Source organism: Eretmochelys imbricata, chromosome 6 (genome assembly GCF_965152235.1).
Source record: "Eretmochelys imbricata isolate rEreImb1 chromosome 6, rEreImb1.hap1, whole genome shotgun sequence".
NCBI classification, from domain to species: domain Eukaryota; kingdom Metazoa; phylum Chordata; order Testudines; family Cheloniidae; genus Eretmochelys; species Eretmochelys imbricata.
Window position 1 is genome coordinate 27925285 of NC_135577.1, and position 22015 is coordinate 27947299.

General features: G+C 40.9%; 1 protein-coding gene across 3 annotated transcripts in view; it reads right to left on the minus strand.

Moving 5' to 3' along the window:
- Positions 1–11777: 11777 nt before the first annotated feature.
- NAP1L4 (nucleosome assembly protein 1 like 4) overlaps positions 11778–22015 on the minus strand; it is a 57617-nt gene continuing 47379 nt past the window's right edge. For 2 of the 3 annotated variants that reach the window (XM_077818292.1, XM_077818290.1), the window contains exons 14-15: positions 21130–21186; positions 11778–13088 (exon numbers count right to left, since the gene is read on the minus strand). In XM_077818292.1, coding sequence (XP_077674418.1) covers positions 13050–13088; positions 21130–21186 — 96 coding nt within the window. In that variant the 3' untranslated portion in view covers positions 11778–13049. Of the gene's footprint in view, positions 13089–19844; positions 19883–21129; positions 21187–22015 lie in introns of all 3 variants that reach the window. The other variant, XM_077818291.1, reaches the window with a different exon arrangement.

The following is a 22015-nucleotide window of genomic DNA, read 5'->3' on the forward strand; positions in this document are numbered from 1 at the left end:
CTCCATCACTGACTCAACATGTGGCCTTGGGCACAACCTGTAATCTCCCTGCCTCAGTTTCCCAATCAGTAAAATGCAGATACTGTAATACTTAGCTGCTTCTGGTGAAGCTTTTAATTAATGCTTGCAACGTGATTTGTGCTCCTCAGATGAAAGGCACAGCAGAAGTGAAAAGTATTACCCATTTTTATTGGAGTCCACCTGACACAATTATCCACCCTAAATCAACTCCATGTCAGCCTCCTAAAATAAGGAGTGTAACATTCTTGCAATTCCAGTTTCTGGGCTAACTTGTCCACCCCAGGACCCTAGGATTTGCATAGAAATCATCAATGAGCATATGGTGAGCTCTTGCTGCTGGCTCTGGGCCTGTGGTCCAGCATCCACCAGGGAAGGGGAAAGGTAAAATTACCACAACCCATTCTAACATCCCAATAGTTGAGCAAGCTAAGATGCCATCCTTTTCAGTAGATGCTTTGCAAGCATGAAGGACTGGAGAACCTTTGTGTGAGCATGGCCATGAGTCCAACAAACCTTGCACGCTAGGGTTTTTTTGTTTTTGTTTTGCTGGTGTGGACATGGCCTAGATGCAATGGAAAACCACAAGGCAGAGGATTTCCTCAATTTAATTGTGTGCTCCAGCCTCATTCTTACCCTTTCTGCTTGTAAAAATTCCCTTCACAACTTAAATGGAATCACTGTTATCTTGACAAAGTCTTTGAAACCAGCATGAAGCAAAGTACAGCATGAGATAATTCATACTCATTCCCCACTTCTGCTCACTGGGGCAGGAAGCCAATGCCTCAGCCTTTAAATGCCAATCTTATGAAAACATGAACGGTTTTTGCATAACTTCAGCATCTCAGAAACATCCAACAGTTTACCTGTTGAACAGGGGTGGCATGAGGCTTTGTTGATGTGCTTGTAGAGCACAAAAAGCACCCCGGTGAAATACTAGCTAGTGGCTAAAAGGAGTACTTGTGGCACCTTAGAGACTAACCAATTTATTTGAGCATGAGCTTTCGTGAGCTACAGCTCACTTCATCGGATGCATACCGTGGAAACTGCAGCAGACATTATATACACACAGAGATCATGAAACAATACCTCCTCCCACCCCACTGTCCTGCTGGTAATAGCTTTTCTAAAGTGATCATCAAGTTGGGCCATTTCCAGCACAAGTCCAGGTTTTTCTCACCCTCCACTCCCCCACACACAAACTCACTCTCCTGCTAGTAATGGCCCATCCAAAGTGACAACTCTCTTCACAATGTGCATGATAATCAAGGTGGGCCATTTCCTGGACAAATCCAGGTTCTCTCACCCCCTCACCCCCCTCCAAAAACCACACACACAAACTCACTCTCCTGCTGGTAATAGCTCATCCAAAGTGACCACTCTCCCTACAATGTGCATGATAATCAAGGTGGGCCATTTCCAGCACAAATCCAGGTTTTCTCACCCCCTCCCCCATACATACACAAACTCACTCTCCTGCTGGTAATAGCTCATCCAAAGTGACCACTCTCCCTACAATGTGAATGGTAATCAAGGTGGGCCATGTCCAGCACAAATCCAGGCTTTTTCAAACCCCCCCCCCCTTTTTTTTTTTTCCGGGGACACACACAAACTCACTCTCCTGCTGGCAATAGCTCATCCAAACTGACCACTATCCAAGTTTAACCAGAACGTCCTGGGTGGGGGGGCGGGGGGGGTAGAAAAAAACAGGGGGCAATAGGCTACCTTGCATAATGACTTAGCCACTCCCAGTCTCTATTTAAGCCTAAATTAATAGTATCCAATTTGCAAATGAATTCCAATTCAGCAGTTTCTTGCTGGAGTCTGGATTTGAAGTTTTTTTGTTTTAAGATAGCGACCTTCATGTCTGTGATTGCGTGACCAGAAAAATTGAAGTGTTCTCCGACTGGTTTATGAATGTTATAATTCTTGACATCTGATTTGTGTCCATTTATTCTTTTACGTAGAGACGGTCCAGTTTGACCAATGTAAATGGCAGAGGGGCATTGCTGGCACATGATGGCATATATCACATTGGTGGATGTGCAGGTGAACGAGCCTCTGATAGTGTGGCTGATTTAAACTTGGATTTAAACTTGGAGAGTGGTCAGTTTGGATGAGCTATTGCCAGCAGGAGAGTGAGTTTGTGTGTGTGTGTCCCCGGGGGAAAAAAAAAAGGGGGGGGGTGAGAAAGCCTGGATTTGTGCTGGACATGGCCCACCTTGATTACCATGCACATTGTAGGGAGAGTGGTCACTTTGGATGAGCTGTTACCAGCAGGAGAGTGAGTTTGTGTGTGTATGGGGGTGGGGGGGGTGAGAAATCCTGGATTTGTGCTGGAAATGGCCCACCTTGATTATCATGCACATTGTAGGGAGAGTGGTCACTTTGGATGAGCTATTACCAGCAGGAGAGTGAGTTTGTGTGTGTGGTTTTTGGAGGGGGGGGTGAGGGGGTGAGAGAACCTGGATTTGTGCAGGAAATGGCCCACCTTGATTATCATGCACATTGTGAAGAGAGTTGTCACTTTGGATGGGCTATTACCAGCAGGAGAGTGAGTTTGTGTGTGGGGGGTGGAGGGTGAGAAAACCTGGATTTGTGCTGGAAATGGCCCAACTTGATGATCACTTTAGAAAAGCTATTACCAGCAGGACAGTGGGGTGGGAGGAGGTATTGTTTCATGGTCTCTGTGTGTATATAATGTCTGCTGCAGTTTTCACGGTATGCATTCGATGAAGTGAGCTGTAGCTCACGAAAGCTCATGCTCAAATAAATTGGTTACTCTCTAAAGTGCCACAAGTACTCCTTTTCTTTTTGCGAATACAGACTAACATGGCTGTTACTTTGAAACCTAGCTAGTGGCTGAGCTGGTGCAATGCAATCGCACTCACAGCCTGCTGCACCATGGCTGGGAAAAGGTGGTTGAATGGGAGTAAGGCCACAAATATCAATCGCGTGCTGAGCTAGGTACTCCAGCACAGCGGTTCGCAAGCTGTGGGTTGGGTCCCCAAAGTTGGTCGTGACCCTCCGGTTCCAGTTAGGTGCCCTGAAGCGTCATCTCACCAATCGCAACAAAAATCCTAAAGACATCCTGGTATGAGCACAACGGGAGGAGGTGAGGTTCACTGGTGCACGACTCCTCATGTTTCACCCAAAAATGCTGTGGCTGCCTCTGATGGTCAGTGAATCAAATAAGCTCAAAAGAGATTTTTTTTTTTTTCCAAAGTGAAAAAAATTGCAATAGGTTTTGAGTACAAAGATCACTGGATTCCTGCATCACAACCCACCGTACTTCTTTTCAAAGTGAGATTCGCTGGGAAGGGTTACTTGCTTCATGAACCAGAAGGAATTTCAAGGAAGTAAAGACGACAAGTGACAGCAGAATTATACATGGCACCTAACCCAAAACACCAGAAGCCTCACTTCCTGGGAGCATAGACCTGGCTGTCCTCACTGGCATTTAAGGGCCCATGCACCCTGGGGTTAAATTGCGTAATTCCTAAACACAAAGGCCCAGCTTGTGAGCTGTCACACAAAGTACTCCACCTGAAGTCATTGGACCACCCAGGTAACTGCTCAGCATTAGGAGAGTGGGACTCACAGTCAGGCCTTTAGGAAGAAGCCACACAGAGCTTCTCTAGCACAGCTCCTTTAGTGCTGGATCCAGGCAACAGCTGACTGGAGCTGAGGGACACCTTTCACCTAGCTATTGCTACAGCCGATTACGCCTGGCCAGCGCTCAGCTCTGTGCAGTCATCCTTGGACTAGCCTTAAGTACCAGGAGGAAAGTGTGACACTGCACCCCCCCCATATTCTTCACGGTGCTATTATTGTGCTAGGATTATGGCCTAATTATGATTCGTTTTGTGCAAGATGAGTCATGTGAGGTGTCTTTGGAAACGTTATGAAGGGCTGAATAGGCTTAGCCTATTTGTATGCATGCATCATTTTTGTATCAGAAGTTATAAATACTGACTATGGATCTGTACTTCAGATGTAGTTACACCTGGGTAATGTCCACAAGACAAGATGCATTCAGGCTAGATAGCTGATTGGGAAGGGTCTATTCAAAGAAATGAGCCATTAGGTTAAAAACAATAGGCCTTAGGTGAAGCTGATCGCCCACCTGCTGAGCCTTCCTGAGAATGCTACAGACAGCCTGTGAGTGATGGCTGCTATGACTCCACAAGAACATGTGACCAGGCCACATGAAGCTGGACTCCATCTTGGGATGTCAGTATTTTGCCACAGACTGGGCTGTGAACCAAGCTTTGCAAAAGTTATATAAGGCAGGGCGTGACATCATCTGTGGTTCTTCACTCCCAATGCAAGACGACACCTGGAAATACCTGAGGAACAAAGACTGAACTGGGGGAAGTGCTGGACCCAGGCTAAAGGGCTTTCTAGCCTGTGTATGAAACACCAGGGGTGTCCAATGCTGTAACGCAAGAACAACTTGCCCTTTAATGCTCTGCAGCCTGCTTGTATCATTTCTCAGGGTGAGAATCTGCTAATTCATATCCAATCTATTTAGTATATTAAGCTTAGTTTGTATTTTTTTGTTTATTTGCTCGGTGATCTGTTTGCTATCCCTTATAATCAATTAAAATCTATTTTTTCCTAGTTAATAAACTTGTTTTTGTTTTAGTTTAAACCAGTGAGCTTTGACTGGAGTGCTTGGGGGAAATCTCTGTTTGGTTAGCACAAGTGTGCATTGTTCTCTTCACATTGAGGGAGCAGCGGACTGGGTATTAAACCCATATACTGGCCAGATTTGACCAAGGCAGGACTGTACTGCTCTGGGGGATCGTCGGCTGGGAAGCTGGTGGTTAGCTTGACTGTGTGTAATTGCAGCTGGGTGTGTCCCTATCTGTGTGAATGCTGGTGAAAGTGTAGGCTGGAGGGCTTTGCAGCTTGTCACAGTAGCACAGTGTGAAAGGGACCCCAGGCTTGGGGGGGGGTTCAGTGGTACCCCCAGTTCCAGGTAGCACCCGTCACAAAAAGGTTTGTCCATCTTGTTTTTGGTGAGTACTATAAAGTTGATAATCGCGGAGCGCCATGCAAAACAACATGGCGTGTAACCAGAAACTTAAAACTAACGGTCGTGAATACGCAGCAGACAATGCTTTTAGCGATTGTCCTACTGCATGGCCCAGATGTTAGCTCCCTGACACCAGCCTTTCTAAACCCTGAGCCCAGCAGGTTTTAAACAGTTACCTTACTGCGTGTTATCTTACTACTGTGTACTGCAGACACAGTTAGGCCTTGTCAACACTTACAGGTGAACTGCACTTAGAACCAGCTCAGGTGCCACTGTTATTAACCGCTACTCATCCTAATAATGATTCCATTTTCTCATGTAGAGAAAGCCCATCTTTTTCTCAAGGTGCTGCTATTTGTCCTATTTTATTCTAAACAGTAGTGCATTTGAGGCTGAGATTGAAAGCAATGCATTTGGGGAGTTTTTCACCTTTTTGAAGAAATGTCAGAGGCAGGTATAACTTAATTGGCGCTGCTTTGCATTAAAACGTCTAGAACAAGTCAGTCTGCCCCTTTTTTAGCTAGACACCTCCCCGTATAAACTCACGCTCCTAATTCAGAGGGGTACATTCCATCATTAAGTTTTGTCAAGAATTTGGATTAGCACCTCCACTTCTAGTTTTCGGCACAAACTGATGCACTAGATAGACAAATATGGAACTCTTCGCAATCGGATGACTTCCAAGCATGCCCAAAGTAGATGCTAGAGTACTTCTATCATGCTTCCATTTTATATTATTGCCCCTCCTCAAGCTCCATCCCCTTTGCTTCGCTCCATTTATATGGAATGGTTGGTTATGTTTGTAGGTTGTGTTGCTCTTATAACTAACATGGTTTTATAAACTGAGAGTGTTCATGATATTGAACTTTATTAGCATATGGATTTAATCAAGAAGAGCCTTTCTCTAGGCAACCAAAGACACTATGAACCAAACTTTTCGTCCCCTCACCGAAACAGAGGATGCAACATATAACGATACAGACCATAGAGGTGGAGTTATATGTGCAAATCAAGTAACCACATGCAACTGCCAAATTATGTGCAATTTTTTGTTCAACATCTATGAGTATTTGTATCTACATCCATTTTTAGAGGCTGCTCAACATTTGTTTCATAAATGAATGTTTGGGTCTAACCTCTTCGAAAGAAAGCTCAAAGCAGAACTGCATTCACTGTCCTAGTTGCTTCCTCCTCCCGAAACTTTGATATGGCACACATTCTGTAACACAAGGCCATCTGCTACAAAGCAAATAAGCCAAATGGCAAGATCAGTACCCAAATAACCCTTGGTACGTAATGAAATTGAGCACCTGCAGCCCTTTGAGACATCTGACTGTTGCACCAATATTAAAGTGTACATAGTGAGCCGAAGGAGAGCACCCAGTTAATGGTAGCATCCCTATTGCCATTCGCTGGAGGAGATTGAGCTCCATGTCCTAGTATCAGGCTACATTCTCCTTTTGCCAAAGTCGTTCTTGTGGCTGCATGATGCACCCTACCTACAGTGGTACCTTTTGAAAGGTGGGCCAGTTGTTTTGACTTGTGTTGAATAATCACATCCTCCCTCCCCAAATTGCACTTTTCCTACACTACAAAGGCAGGATCTTCCAGTATTCCTTTTGTGCTTAACTTTCATATAGTGTTGGGGGCCTGGGCAGGGAGAGAAGAGGATACAACTGAGGATGGGGTATTTTAATAAAGCATTATAGTCTTTTGCAGAGAAAAAAATGTTGAGTTAGTGTGTTACATACAGTCAAGCGAAGACCATGCTTGGTGTGCTTTTATTAGGCTGGGTTTGGCATCACAAGCTGTACAGATTCCCACGGTAAAAACCCTAGAGTAATGTGAGTTGTGTAGGAGGTGAACATGCTGTTGGGTGGAGAGTAATTTTCTTGTGTAGGCGAGAGGTGAACCAGCAGAGCAGAAAATTGGGCTACAAACAAATCTGGCAGTCAATGAACAGCTCGCTCTGTGCAACAAGCTTCATCAGCACCAACTTGTGGGGGGTTGATGGTTTGGACACTTGTCCCATGTGAGTGACTGACTGTTTATTATTGGAGAGCAGGAGGCTGCCACTTCCCCCAAACAGCACTGCCTTCTGGGAATAACTTTGGGCTTCCGTCCACAGGCTGTAAGAGGCTAGAACTGTTTGGGATCACAGCATGCGCATGTGAGGATACCAAGTACAAAGACCTCTCTTAGTTCACTATTAGTGTTACAAAGATAGAGAGTCTAGGAATGCTAAGAGGCTCCCATTTATTTTCAAGGTACGTCTATGGCACTAGTTAAACTTTATGTGAGCAACGTGGCTGTGGAGTCTGCAGCTCTCAACGTCCCCAGTGGCTTTGTAATTTTACATGGAATGTTTGCATTTAAATGGTTGATCTGAATACATGGTTCCATGGTTGTGGATTCACCTAAACAGAAAAAATGTTTAAGTTTTTATCTGCTCAGACCAATGGTGCATCTAGGCAGATATCCTGTCTGCAATAAGAAAAGGGAGACGGTGCTTCAGACAAAGATGTAGCGTGCTTTAACAGCCAATTACATAACATACTTATGAGAAAATTCATCATAGCCTCAGGCAGTCAATGCTCTGGTAAAGTCTTGAAGTATAAACTTGTTTACTCAGCAACAAAGCCTGCCACCAGGCATCTGTGACCCCAGCCATCCACTCTGCCCTGGCTCCCTACCCAGTACAGGGTCATAGTCAGGGTTACAGTCCTCCGTGTTCAATTCCCTGCATGGAACTGGCCTGAATTAGAATGGTCCTCTCTCACAGGAGGGAACACCTATCGCAGCACTGTTTAATTGAAACACGGGACTTGAGAGATCATTTATTCTTAAAAATTACACTAGAAGTGCTCTTCCTACCATGATAGATAGTATAGCTACAAATGTCAATTTAGTCTAGCTGCCGTACCTGGGATTTTTTAAAAATTCCCTACTGAATCTTTTTCTTTAATCTTACATTTTTTTGCTTCACTATTTTCTGGTTAAAGTTAATGGAACATGCCTCTGACTCCTGGTCCTAGCCCCACTGAAACTAGTTTAATACATCTCTTTAAACAAAGTTACATGTACTGTGAAAATGAGATTTTTACTGCCATTGTTGGCTGTGGACAGAGAGCTATTTGGCCCTTGTAGGTAAGCTACTTTAAAATGACTTTGGGATAAGGCAGAACCGTGGTCCCTGCAGTGGCAATCTACAGGTACTTACACAGAAGATTACTTATTTTTGTTGAATAGAAGTTTAGAATTCACTAATCAAATGTACCAAGATGCTGCAACAGGAGATTTTTCTTCACCCACCTTGTCTTTATTGAAAATGTTCAGAGGGTTTGTGTTAGAAGTGGTAGATCTCCCTTCTGACTGGACTCGGACCGTAGCTCTGATTTGGTCTAGCAATTCCTCTATCAGATAGCAAAAACCTCGTAAGTCAATCACAATAATTCATGGCCCTGTCTCCACCACTGCAGGATTATTCCCTGTAGTATATTTTTTAGTGTTTTGCCCATTTGAGATTTTTGTCTTGGATTTCAGTTCCAAAGTTGCCCCAGCTGCCTAAAGGAATCTCCACGTCCTTGCCCAGACTCCTGCTGATGAACATGACAGTAAATGGAAGCCAAAGGATATTATTGCCCACTGAATACACTCAGCCAGTTGCATGCTATAGCATTTCAGGCATTTGGTTCAATATTAGATGGGAGAATTGGTCCTCAGAGGACTAGCATACAAGCTTACAGCTTTGTTATTCCTCTCACCCCAAATAACTCAGGAAAAGCTGTACAATATCAAGTACAAGTTTTCCAGAAGGTCCAATATTTGGGCTGAGAACAAGCACAATTAGTTTTGGCCCTAAAATTAGGCTTTTCAAGGATTAAAGGCTGCGAACATTTTACAATGGAACTCTGTATACTTAACATACTACAAACAATGGCAAAATTCGATTTCTCTTTTGTTCTCAAACTCTTAGTGTACCCTATGTTAAAAAAAATTTTCCCAAAGAAAGTTCAAGGCCAGAATGGATCTCTATGTTTAGTCTGACCTCCTGTACATCAGACACCACTACATTTCAGTTACCGTTATATTGAACCAAACAACAGGTGTTTGACTAAAGTATATCTTCAAGAAAGACATCTGTCTTGATCTGAACACAGCAAAAGCTGGAGAATCCACGATTTCCCTTGGTAGTGTGTTCCATTGATTAAGCACCCTCACTTAAAAGACTTCAACTTCCAGCCACTGGCTCTTTTGGACCCTTTTCTGGTAGATCTTAATTCCTTTAGTACCCTACTATTTTCTCCCTATAAAAGGTGGTACTTAAATCTGCAGACCTGAAAAACTTGCACACAAGAGTCCAAAAAGAGTCATCTCAGACTTGATAACAGTAAATAAATCTTAGCACACCAGGGAAATTCCTGAAGACAAGAGTGCCAGTATTCAAAAAGGGCAAGTGAGATGACCTGGGTAACCATAGGCTGGCTATATTGACCTCAATCCCAGGCAAAATAATGGAAGGGCTGATAAAGGATTCAGTTAATAAAGACCTAAAGGAAAAGAAGATAGGTAATGCAAGTCAACATGGCTTTAGGTTTTGTCAAACCTCATTTCATTTATTGAGATTACAAGTTTTGCTAAAGGTAACTGTGTAGATGTAATATACTTAGACATTAGGTGTTTGAGTACTGCACAACATTCTGATTACTGATATTGTATAGTGCACACTGATGGCTTGGAGCAGGCTAATGATATCTCAAAGTAGTTGTCAGTGGGGAATCACTGAATGGGGGTGTTTCTAGTGGGGTTCTGCTGCTATTCAAAATTTTGATCAGTGATCTTCAGGTTAACATAAAATCACTGCTGATAAATTGTGAATGACAAAGATTGTCAGAGAGGTAAATGATGGACAGGGGAGTTGTATGGAGGGATCTGGATCTTTTTTTTAAAATGTTTTTAATTCAGCAAAATGCACAGTTCTACATCTAGGAACTAGGAGTGCAAGCCATACCTACAGAATGGAGCCCTGTATCCTGGAAAGCAGTGACTCTGACCCCTAAAATCCTTGTGGACAAGTACCTCAGTATGAACTCTCTATGTAGCTGTGGCAAAACACCTATGCAATTCTTTAGCTGTATAAACAGGAGTAGGAAGGTGATTTTTACCTCTATAGAGGGCATAGGTGAGACAGATACTGGAATACTGTGTACAGTTCTACATTTGTCTATATTTTTAAAAAGATATTGAAAATGGGAGACTGCAGAAGAGAACCACAAATGATTTGAAGACTGGAGAAAATGCTTTCTACTGAGACTTAGAGCTCAGTTTTTTTTTTTTTTTATATAAAAACAGTGAGGTGACTGGATTACAGTGTGTAATGTTTGTTCCTAGCAGATGTTTAACATCCTGTTACCCATGGATAGAAATTACTTCTTTACCCAGTATGAGTACATCATCCTGCTTCTTGCCACCCAAAAATTTTTTTTAAAAAAAACCACCATACTTGTGTTTAGCATGAACAATTTTACCATCTCCATCTAGTAATGGCCTAAACCATTTCTAGGATTTCTTTTGTTTCTAGCATACTTAAAGACATCAGAAGAAAATCCATGGCTGGCAGAGATAAGGACAAAGTGTTTTCAATATTGCATAGTTTCTAATTTTATATTGCTATTTCCCATTTGGTATATATTGCTTTAATTTCTAATTGCAACCTTCACTTTGCCATTCTATCAGGATAGGCTTTTATCCAAAGTTGTCCTACCTGGATAGTGGAATCATGGGGGTTTTTGGGGCCATTTAATAAACCCTTCTTAAAAGAACTCCCTAGTCTCTCTTAGTCACTCATTTTTAACATACACATTTCATCCATGATGCATAAGCAAGAAACAGTGGTACTGCATGGTTCCTTATGTGCATCAAGCTTGCTCCATTTTCAAGTAAACACTTCTCTGCTAGCCCCGTAGAACTTATCCTGGGCTGTGGTGGACTATCAAGCTGGGTTTCCATCTCGTGCATCACTGGTAACAAAGTGTGTCCTCTGGCACCCATGCAACCTCAGTCTATAGTGGGCGTGGACAGGTGATGCTGAGGGAATAATCTGCCCTCCAGAGTCTTTTCTGCTGGTGACTGGAGGAAAATATTCAGCTGGCATGTCAGAGCCCAAGGTGAGACTTCTGGCAGTTAAGAAAAAAATCTGCCAACTGAGTAAGTTTGATTATGCAAATGAGCAAGACAAAATAAAGAACCCTTACAATCGCATTTTTACAAGGTCACTTTTTATGAGAAAACTTCAGTTCAATGCAGGAAAGTCTGACACTGCACACCATAGTCTTCACAGTGATATATTGATAGGATTGTGGCATAATTATGATGCATTTTGTACAAGGCAAGTCCTGTGAGGTGTCATTGGGAAAGTTATGAGTTGCTGAACAGGATTATCCTATTTGTGTGCATGCATCATTTTTGTATCTGAAGTTATAAATATGATTATGTATCTGTACTTCAAATGTAGTTACACCTGGATAACGCCCGCTAGACAATCGCCTCAAACCTTCTCTAAATATTTGGATTTAGAGTAAGAAGCTGAACACCATTAGGTGGTCATAAATTTGTGCCCATTTGGCACACCTCTTTTCATACTGCATACAGAGGCATGTAAAATAGGAAATCAAATGGGTGTGTTCAGTTAATATAGGAAAAACGAACAAGACAGGCATCGCTTTCCATGTTTCACAACTTTAATAGAATATTTAACTATTCTGTACAAATTGAAAACACCGTATTAAGTTACAAATGTGTAAGGTAAGGCTGGAGCACTCTCTACATGCCTGGTCACAGTGTTGATACAGCTGCTATTCAGCTGCTGCCAGAGGTTGGCATTGGATGCTTAAACTAGAAATGTGCACCTGAAATTCTGCACAACAACATAAGGTAGCTTTGAAGACTTCAGAGTTTTAAACAAAACAAGAAACTGTGGAACAGAGTAATTTGAGTGTTGCAAGTAAAACAGAACTTCAGATTTACTGAGTTAAATTTTGTTAATTTATATGTTCAGAATGAAAGCCTCTCCCAGGCTGGATATTAAGCAGTAAGACTACTGGAAAACTTCTGGTTCTTTGGCTGCAACTCATTTCCATCAACAGCAATAATTTGGCCTGTATGCTTATGCTTTTCCCCAAAAGAGCTGTCATTTTGAAACATGTTCATTTCTTTTGTCTACTACCTTCAGAGAGACCAAATCAAAATTTTCCTTGTACAAGTACCCATATTTTATGCAAACAGGAAAATATTTTCAAGTATATTAAAAACTATTAAAAAAGCACTAATTCAGTCAAAGTACTTACAAACATGAATAAATAAATAGAAAGTGAACTACATAAATCTCAAATGACATCCCCTTTAATGAAGAATTACTTTTATTTAATTGGCTTTACTGAGAATAAATATGACATTTGAAGCTGCTCAAGCACTAGTCTGATTTGTAGGTTGCAGGAAAATTTTATATTAAAAAAGGAGAACTACTAGCAAAAGTCAAGTCATGTTGTTGTATTTGTTTTAGCTATCATAAATTTAATTAGTTTAGCTTCTCAGCACATATGCTATTCCACAATTTCAACGTTTACCCAGAAAATGGATAGTCTTTACATTGTAGTTTGGACTAAGTTTGGTCTAGTTCCCTATGAAGAGGGCAAAAGGCTCATCAGAAAGCCTACAGATAATTATTTAGCTACAGTGTACCAAAGGCTGTAGAGTGTGCTTTATTTAAACCTCATACTTCCCAAATGCAGTGAAGATACCACTGTACAAGTTAAGCAAAAAATAAGAAAACGAAAGAGTTAGTGAAAATCATGCACCTGAAAACAAATTAATTTTAAGCATTGTTAATAAGATTGTGCTGCAGCAATGGAATATCCTGAACTGCAGGCCAGGTATCCAAACATATTTGTTACAAGTTGTTCAAATATCACTCTGAAGTGGTATTTCCTTATTATTGTTGTTTGCACTCAGCAGGTTGGCTGGAATCTTTCTGTTTGGAGAAGAAAAAAAAAAGTTAAAAAAAGGAAGAAGCCTACAATGGTAGTTCACTCAGGGCAATTTGGTCATGCATCCTTCATAGGCAACTACATAGGTTACCACCAAAAAAGTCTACTGGGGAGGAAAGCTACAGGTAAACACGGGCTAAATCATGAAGTGCTTAACTACAATTCCCATTGACCTACAGTTGCTCAGCACTTCACAGATTATTCTATTATACTTGTATTCTCTCTACCATTTAAGAACATAACTGCCATAGTGGGTCAGAACAAAGGTCCATCTAGCCCAGTACCCTATCTTCTGACAGTGGCCAATGCCAGGTGCCCCAGAGGTACAGATGAACAGAAGAGGTAATTCTCAAGTGATCCATGCCCTGTTGCCCATTCCCAGCTTCTGGCAACATAGACTTTCAAAAACAAATTCTCGAGTCCACATGTAGGCTCTTAAATAAGTGGCCCAGATTTCAAAAGTGCTGGAGTCAATGGGAGATGCAGGGTCCTCAGCACTTTTGAAAAAAATCAATGCACTTGTTTTTTCAAGTCTTGGGCTCTATGTTGGAGATGATGGAAAGTATTTATTTAACAGGCTGTGTTCCCCTCAGATGCCTTCTGCATCACTAGCCAATAACTACTCAACCATTTAACACTCATTCAGACACTTCTTGCCAAATGTTAATCTGATCTATCAGAGCATTCAGAAAGTAAAAGCACCTATAGCCCTACAACAGCATAGGGTTCGAAAAAGCCTTGGGGAAAAAACTAACAAGAAAGGTGCGTTGATTAAATGCTCCAACTGCTTAGCTTTACTTTTTTACAAAACATAGCAGGATATTTTAATCTGAGCATATACTTCCCTTTGTTTCTCTCATTACCCATGTCTACTCTAGATATAGGATTTGTGTTTTTATTGGTTTTCTGGTTTTTCTTTTTTTTTTTTAAACACAAACACAAACATGGCTTTGTTGAACTCTACAGTAGTAAGGAAAATAGCTCTGAGGAAGACATCTTTCAAGACAATGTACCACTTTGACTGTAAAAATGATTTATACTTGTTAACTATTCCAAATCTGAACATTTCATATTGTAAAAAAGGAAGCATAAAGAATAAATGTTATATTAATTAATTATTCATCATCAGGTGCCCAAGTGCCTCTTCCTAACTGTCTGGGTTTCCAAAGGACACAGAAGTTAATCAATCTGCACGGATATAGCCTCAAACATCAGCTGCCTGCCCTGTCAAGAAGGAATCCTCATACACTCAACGCAGCAACAGCAAAGAAATGTTTTGTTTTTTAAAAAGCCTATTTGACAGATACTACTTGTAATCACATGGTACTACTGTTTGATTAGCTGTGGATAAGAGGGAGAACATGAACAACTTCCTAGCCATCAAAAAAGCCTATTTTGGAAGTAAAGAACATTTCATTAAACAACTGCTTTATAGTGGAGATAAATATCAAGTCAACAGACAGCAGTTTGTCATTTCAAATAGACAGCAGAAACGTCAGTTAAGAGAAAGATTGTATTAATGACAATCTATCAGAATTGCAAAATATGGCTAAATTTAACCCAAACACTTAACTGATGAACTAAAGATTGTTTACAACATTATAATGGTTTAGAAACTATATTTTAATCCTACTTTAGATCTTTTTAATATAACAGCCTTTAAGCAGGTAGGAAAGGGAAGTAGTGATGTTACTGCTTCAAAGAGAAAAACTATTTTATTTCAGTTTTATTCATGAAGACAAAACCCTTGTGTATTATATTTTCTAATAAACTATTATCTATGTTTTGTACCACCTTACAGCAATAAAAACATTTAAAAAATAAAATGCTGTTGCATAATTTCAACAAGATACATGAAATTGCATATATATTGTCAAGTTCCCTCTGTAGTAAGTGTCACATGTTAAAACCTAGATATTGTTCTAAATGCTATTCCATCACACTGAAAATCTGTTTGTATATCTCTAGGATAGTTTTATTTTTCAAGAGACAGGAATACAGTGCTTTGGGCAAGGATGTAAAAATCACCTAAATCTCACAGTCTTTCAATGAACTATCTTAGGCACTTAGACGCTTAAGTCCCATTTTAAAAAGTAGATTAGGTGCTTTTGAAAAATTTACCTGTTAAATGCAATTGAAATATAAATGATCTAAACCCCAGTATTTCACACAGTAAATAGCTTTATTTGCCTGCCTCACTAAATCCAGTCTCCAAGCACAGAGGGAAAAAAAAAATATGGTGATAGATTACATATAGAGCATATTCAGAAGGTTAGCAGATCTGGTTCTGCCAGACTAGGAAGGTCCAAGACAATGCACCTTTTCATAGAGAATACCCTGCCAGTAGGGACCCACATCCAAATGTGGGGGAATGGAGGGTTGGTTTATCTTGAGCATCTTCACCATCTACATCTTTTGAAGTATCATAGGGAGCAAAGTGATCTCTTAAAGAACCAGGACCCAAAGTATTTAGCGCTTTCCTTTACTCCTTGAACTCCACCAGTGCAGATCACATAGCACCAGTTTGCTCTTGAGTTAAGGCTCTCTTCAGCAAGCTGACAGAGATGTTCTCTAAGTTTCACTTTCCAAAATGGTCTCAATATGTAGCCCCACACAGAGAACATTACACTAGTCTAGCCTTGAAATGATAGAGGCATGGATAGCTGTACTAAGGTACATAAAACCATCCAAGTTGCACTTGCCTTGTCAGGTGCAGACGGAAAGTGATCTTTACAGATACAGTTGCCTAGGAATCCACTAGTAGCCTAGGAATCTAACAATACCCCCAAATTGGGAAGTTGTTACAAATTGCAGCTCTTCTTCCTGCTACTGGTCTGCCCTGAGCCCCCCTTCCCAGTCTGCAGCCTCTTACCTCCTATGTGGTCACTACATGCAGGCAGGTTTGCTGGACAGTAGCATGTGCTGAGCACTACTCACAGGCAGGTTTGCGAGGCAGCAATCAGAGAAGACAAAACCCAGCACCTTCCTTCCCTGGCTGCAGCCTTGAAAACCTCCCTGCAGGTGGCACCTTTCTTCCAGGATAGGTTGCTAATAAGTGGCACGCTGTTGCTAACATCAGGGGGTAGCCGTGTTAGTCTGTATCCACAAAAACAACAAGGAGTCTGGTGGCACCTTAAAGGCTAACAGATTTATTTGGGCACAAGCTTTTGTGGGTAAAAACCACTTCAGATGCACCTGAAGTGGTTTTTTACCCACAAAAGCTTATGCCCAAATAAATCTGTTAATATCTTTAAGGTGCCACCAGACTCCTTGTTGTTCTTGTTGCTAACATCCAAATCCTATTAATACAGATGCTAATGGGATGAGATTGATTTCCAGTAAAACACTGCAATTAACCAGAAGTAGCTAATATCAGGATTACTATTAAGCAGAATCTAGTGTAGTTTAAAGAAAAGGTTAAAGGGCATTTGACTATACCCTGTAAGGGAACATGTATTTAATAAGTGGCTCTTCAAGCCAATAGAGAAAGGTAAAAACGTAAGTCGACCTATATTAGGCCAGATTACAGCCACCACAGTAATTACTGCAGTGGTTAATGTCCATACTACCCTTCCTCATCAGGAGCACTTCCACTGACCTAAGAAGATCAGTGTGGGGAGCTTAGAGCTCAGGATCTTGCCTCCCTGCTCCCTGAAGAGAACCTCAGGGTCCCGGGGCAGCAACCTGTCTCCCTGCACAGGAGGACTTTTTTGTCAATTTCACAGCTCCAACATGGAGCCGTGAAATTGACAAGAATTACAGGCAACAACCAATGTAAATAATGCACTGTCTACATAGACACTGCGTCGCCCTAACTACACAAACATCACCTCCATGAGAGACGTAGGGCTTGAGTTACGTTGGTGTAGGGCACTCGCTTCGGCAGGAGCAAGGCTGTAGCGTATACACTGACACAGGTTGATATAAGCTGCCTTACGTTGGCCTAGCTGTGTACTATAGATCAGAGCTGAGTTATTCACTGAGCTCTACATTCAAGGAGTGGTCCTCTGCTTTACTTGTAGCTCCAAATTTGCAGTGTGTTGGGGAGGAGGGGAAGAACAAGACAGATCCAAGACACTGCAAACTTCCCTGGTCAAACTGCTTTCCCAACTTCTGTACATCCCCAAAGCATTGCAGATTAAATGCTTTTAAAACTATACCCTTTCAGAGCACTGAACTGATATACATTTAAAGTCCAGCAAATATTTCAAGTAATGTCTCTGCTCATTAATAATAAAGTAATAAAGTTCTGCAAGTTAGTGTCAATGCCTTGATTCCCAATCCTTTGATTCATATTAGCAATACGTTTATTCAAAAGATATGACTGACTGTAGATGCAGTCATTCACCTTTTCACCACTGTTTAATGTTATCTTGTCTCAAACAATAGATGTTGCTGGTTGATTCAAAGAATATTCCACTCCTCCTCTCTAAATTTTTACCAGTCTTTTTCAAGAAAGCGCCCAGTGTTATACAATGGAGTAATCCATTTTGTTCCATATTCTGGACTGACATGCATCTCTGATAGCTGGTCATCCACTTATTTCTGTACCCTTAACAGCAACCTGGTCACACAGCTATTGTGGGATCAACAAAAGGTAGTGAGCACTAAATACTTGTTCTCAGAGTCAGGCACAGCAAGGAGAAAACCAGGCATTTAATCAATCACTGGAAGCTAGACTACACATTAGGAGAGTTAACTAGCTCCCCACCACGCCCAAGGCTCAGACATCACGTCAAGATGTCAAATCTTGATGATCCTATTATCCCTCAATAAGTCACCCAAGGTATGATCCTAAGGAATGGAGGAAAAGCAAGCATCAAAGAAGCTGTAAGTAACTTCACAGTAAATGTATGTGAGGAACTGTGCTAGAGTATGGGAGTTCTTGAAAGATTCCAGTCATCCTATATACAGAAGACATCTTTCACAGGTCATCAAAAACAGATTTGCTGCTTAGTATTGGAGGCTTCTGCCAAGGTTGCTTTGAAGATGGAGAAAGTATTTCAAAGCATCAACTGTCATCCTCTCAGGAGGGGAGATTTCAGCCCTGGAGTACTGACAGAACTATGCTGGTTATCTGAATTTAGCTAGTTAGCTATCCTTCTCCCCTCAACGACATCATACTCACGCCTTCAACCAGTAAGCAGACAAGTGTCCAAGGCACCCAGTGTACCAGTTACAAGACAATTAATTGGCTACTTATACAGCCTTTCTAAACCGAACACCTTTATACAACACCAACCCTTTGCACACTGCTTTACACAAGTTAAAGTGACATGGCTCTGCCTGAACACTTTACAACCTAAATTAGACAAACTTAGGACATGTGGGTAGGGAACAAAAAAAAAAAACAAAAAAAAAACAAAAAAAGCAAATCAAAGCAAGAAAATAAAGTATATCCTGATATTTATACAGCAAATGAGCTAAGGTAAGAAGGGAGGAGTAGACAGCACAGGAATGGAAGTCAGTGGACAATTAGGCAAAAAGTGGATTTAGGAGGAGAGATCTGAAGGAGAGCAAGGATTCTTGGTGAACAGAAATGGAATGCCTTTCCAGGCATAGGGAACAGAGAGTGAATAAAAAGGAAGGCGGCAAGAAGAGTCGGCCAAGTGAAGTGGATAAGATGGGAGAAATGGAAGATAAACTTTTTGTACTGATAAGATTGGAGCCTTGCCAATTTAAGTTTTATTCTGAAAGATGGGGAGCCCCTGATAGGGAGATGAGAGTTGGGGAGTCCAGGTGAGCGTGAGAGAATATGACATGAATGAATTTTGGCAGTGGGGGTCGGGACTGGTTTTCAAAGCAATTAGATTTTTAGAGAACAAATCACAAGATAAGCTCAGTGCTGAGGTTGAGTGATAGGAAGTACAGTGGAGTGATCAATCACAGTCAAATCCAGGGGTGTGGGGAGAAGGTTAGGCAGAACAAGTCCAGTTTGTCATGTGTTTTGGAAAGCAGCAGGACAGCTATGAGGAAATAGAAAAACAGAAAGACACAAGCCTCAGGAAAGAGAAGTAACAGGTAGATTTGAGAAAATCCCATGTGAGCAGACAAGATCACTCAGGGCGAGGGGGAAGAAGGGAGCACTGGAGAACAGGAGAAAGAGGATCCAATGAAAGCAACACCAAAGGAAGGATAAGTGAACCAGGAAAGTAAAGAATCACAGAAGCCCAAGAAAGAAGATGATCTCCGGAGAACCGGGTAGCCGTCAGAGACAGCAGAGATTGATTATAGATAAGACACCTAGATTCAGAATAAGTCAGTGACTCATGAGGAGAGTTTCAACCAGAGTGAAGAAGGAGCAAACTAGAGGAGAGAGTTTGGAAGTGTGTTGTAAATACAGATCTATCAATGAAAACCAACTAAAAGTCACACTAAAAAGACACAGTATAAACCCAGGTACAAGAGAAAACATCTTTGTGACAAGTCTCAGAGGTATAAACTTGTGTCCTGAGAATGTTGTATATTCAATGTGTAATGTTACCTTGGAGTGCTACAATGTAAGCATAAATTTGCAATAGGGAGGCAAGGAGATAATCTAGATACAAATCCATTCTAAGGAGGAGATGATTCACAGGTATCCAGCCACAGATTTCTCTCTACACTTTTCTGAACTGCAAATGAGGCCTAGAACTTCAGTTTTGCCCAATTTGTTTTTTAAACCAGAAAGGTAGCTATAAACAAACCACATTGCATGGGCTACACATTGGAAGTTAGGTATGAATGGAATTCCACCTTACCTAGAAATGTATGAATGATAAACAGACTTAAATTACACCTAAATGGAAAAAAAATTGAAAGGAACTGTCAGCATGAAAGAAAGTGAAATGTACAAAATTATACAGGAGGCAACAACTGCAACGTTCCGAGATAGCTTAAGACATGGTTCTGCAGAATACCACACTCCACAGGGCATGCTATTGAAGACAGATCTGCATCTCCGCAAACATGTATGGCCACTGTAATTAAGAATACAGTAACTGGTATGATTCTCCCCTGAAGTATCTTTGACACCATTACTCCAGTACTAATAGTTTTTAATTCTCAGCTAACCCATCATTGCCCTCCAGCTCTCTGTTCAGGAGAGCCATGAAAATGGAGTGTGAAATATTGTTTCTGCAAGTGCTACTCTTTCCCTGTTCAAACAAATATTTCATCAAGAATACAGACTTCTTTTAATACTGTACTTACTATTGCCTTTTACAAGAGACAGGACTGATTCCCGGCATGGAGGCTAAAAGCATTTAATAGTAGACTGCATATTGTGATAAATTCTGGAAGGCTTCGTGTATCAGTACCATGATCTCAAATTGCAAGTTTTATATACTTATTGCTATTAAAGAAATGGAAAGATGCTACTTTAATAGCAAAATGAATAAAACAGTCTCCTCCCCTTTTCATTAACTTTAGTTGCTAACTGTCCTGGTGACTAAATTATGGCTGAAAACTGAGTAAAAAGGGGGAGCAGTGCCCATATCTCACGAGTTTTAAACTAAACCTTATATTTTGTACTAGCTTTCAGCTTTTCTTCAGGTTAAACACAATGACATGATGGCAGTGTGTGGGATTCAGCAAGGCAACCACAATGAAAGGAGCAGAGTTACTATAGGAGGAAAAATAGATAGAGCTAGCAAACTTGTCAAAGAAACTAATTCATTCTAAAACTAGACTTCAACTGGTATAAGATTTTTACCTACACATCCTGTAAATTGATTTCTTTGGAAATATTTAAATATTGACCTTTAATTTTACACAGGAAGGTGGTAAACATATCAATCACATCTGTTCCCCAGTGTAGGTAAGTGAGAAAGTTAACGTGTCAAATAAAAACGATTACTTATGCAATTTATAACTTAAGGAAAATATTTAAGAAAGTTTGCAGTTCAGAAGTTAACTCCCTTCACAATACAAAAAGTATAAAAGAACAGGAATGAAGAGAATGATCACGACATAGTATCCCGATATGTTGTTCATGGTTACAGTTTGTACAATTCGAAGTATATGCGCCCAAACAAAAAAACTAACCTTAGGATCACTCTCTGTATCCTCCTCTTCCTCTCCCTCCTCTTCACCTTCCAATTCCTATGATAAGAGGAAGAGAGATTAACAAGAATTAAAATTAGATTAAAGTAACTGCTTACATTGCACAAAGCCAACTATACAGTGCCTTCTATTGCATTCCTGTGTGTGTGTCAGCTGTGAAAAATAAATCTACTTGGGTTGGACGAGACAACCAGTCATCTGGTCCAGAAAGTCTCATACGTCAGTGTGGATCTGAATGTAACATTCCTGTGGAAGTTACTGCAATTGCACAGGAAAAAGAAAAAAAAAATTAAAAAGTTGTGCCTGTAACACAATTCTGAGTTTTGTACTTCTGGAAAAACAGCTAGCAGATCAGTCTGATTTTGTTCCTCCATTTCAACCCTTATCTTATCTGTTTCTTTGAACAGTCATGTGCCCCACACACATGCTTCTTTACTACACCTGGATCCTTTCCGTTCCTCCTCTTGCACATGCCTAACCTCAAGTTGTAGTATCTTGATGGAGGCAGATAGGCTAGCTCTGTCACATCTGCTTTTACAAGAGTTAAAGCTTTTCACTGCAAAAAAACTAGGACTCCTGTGGAAGCAGGGGAAAAGGAGGCAGCATGATGTGACCTGCCAGGTCAAAGGAGGCCACCAGTCTAAGCATTCCAGTACTTGATTGGGTCATATTACCATGGCATTGTTATGAAAAAGAGAGTCTCAAGCACGTCATGGTGAAAGGGGCAAAATTCAAATAAATAGTTAATATCTGTCAAAGGCACTGATTTGTCCCCAATGTTGCTTTTATATTCATTTTAGTGCAGAGATTTTGTACAGAGCCTATCACTATGTTTTTGCTCCAGAAACACTGGAAAAAATTGAGCACA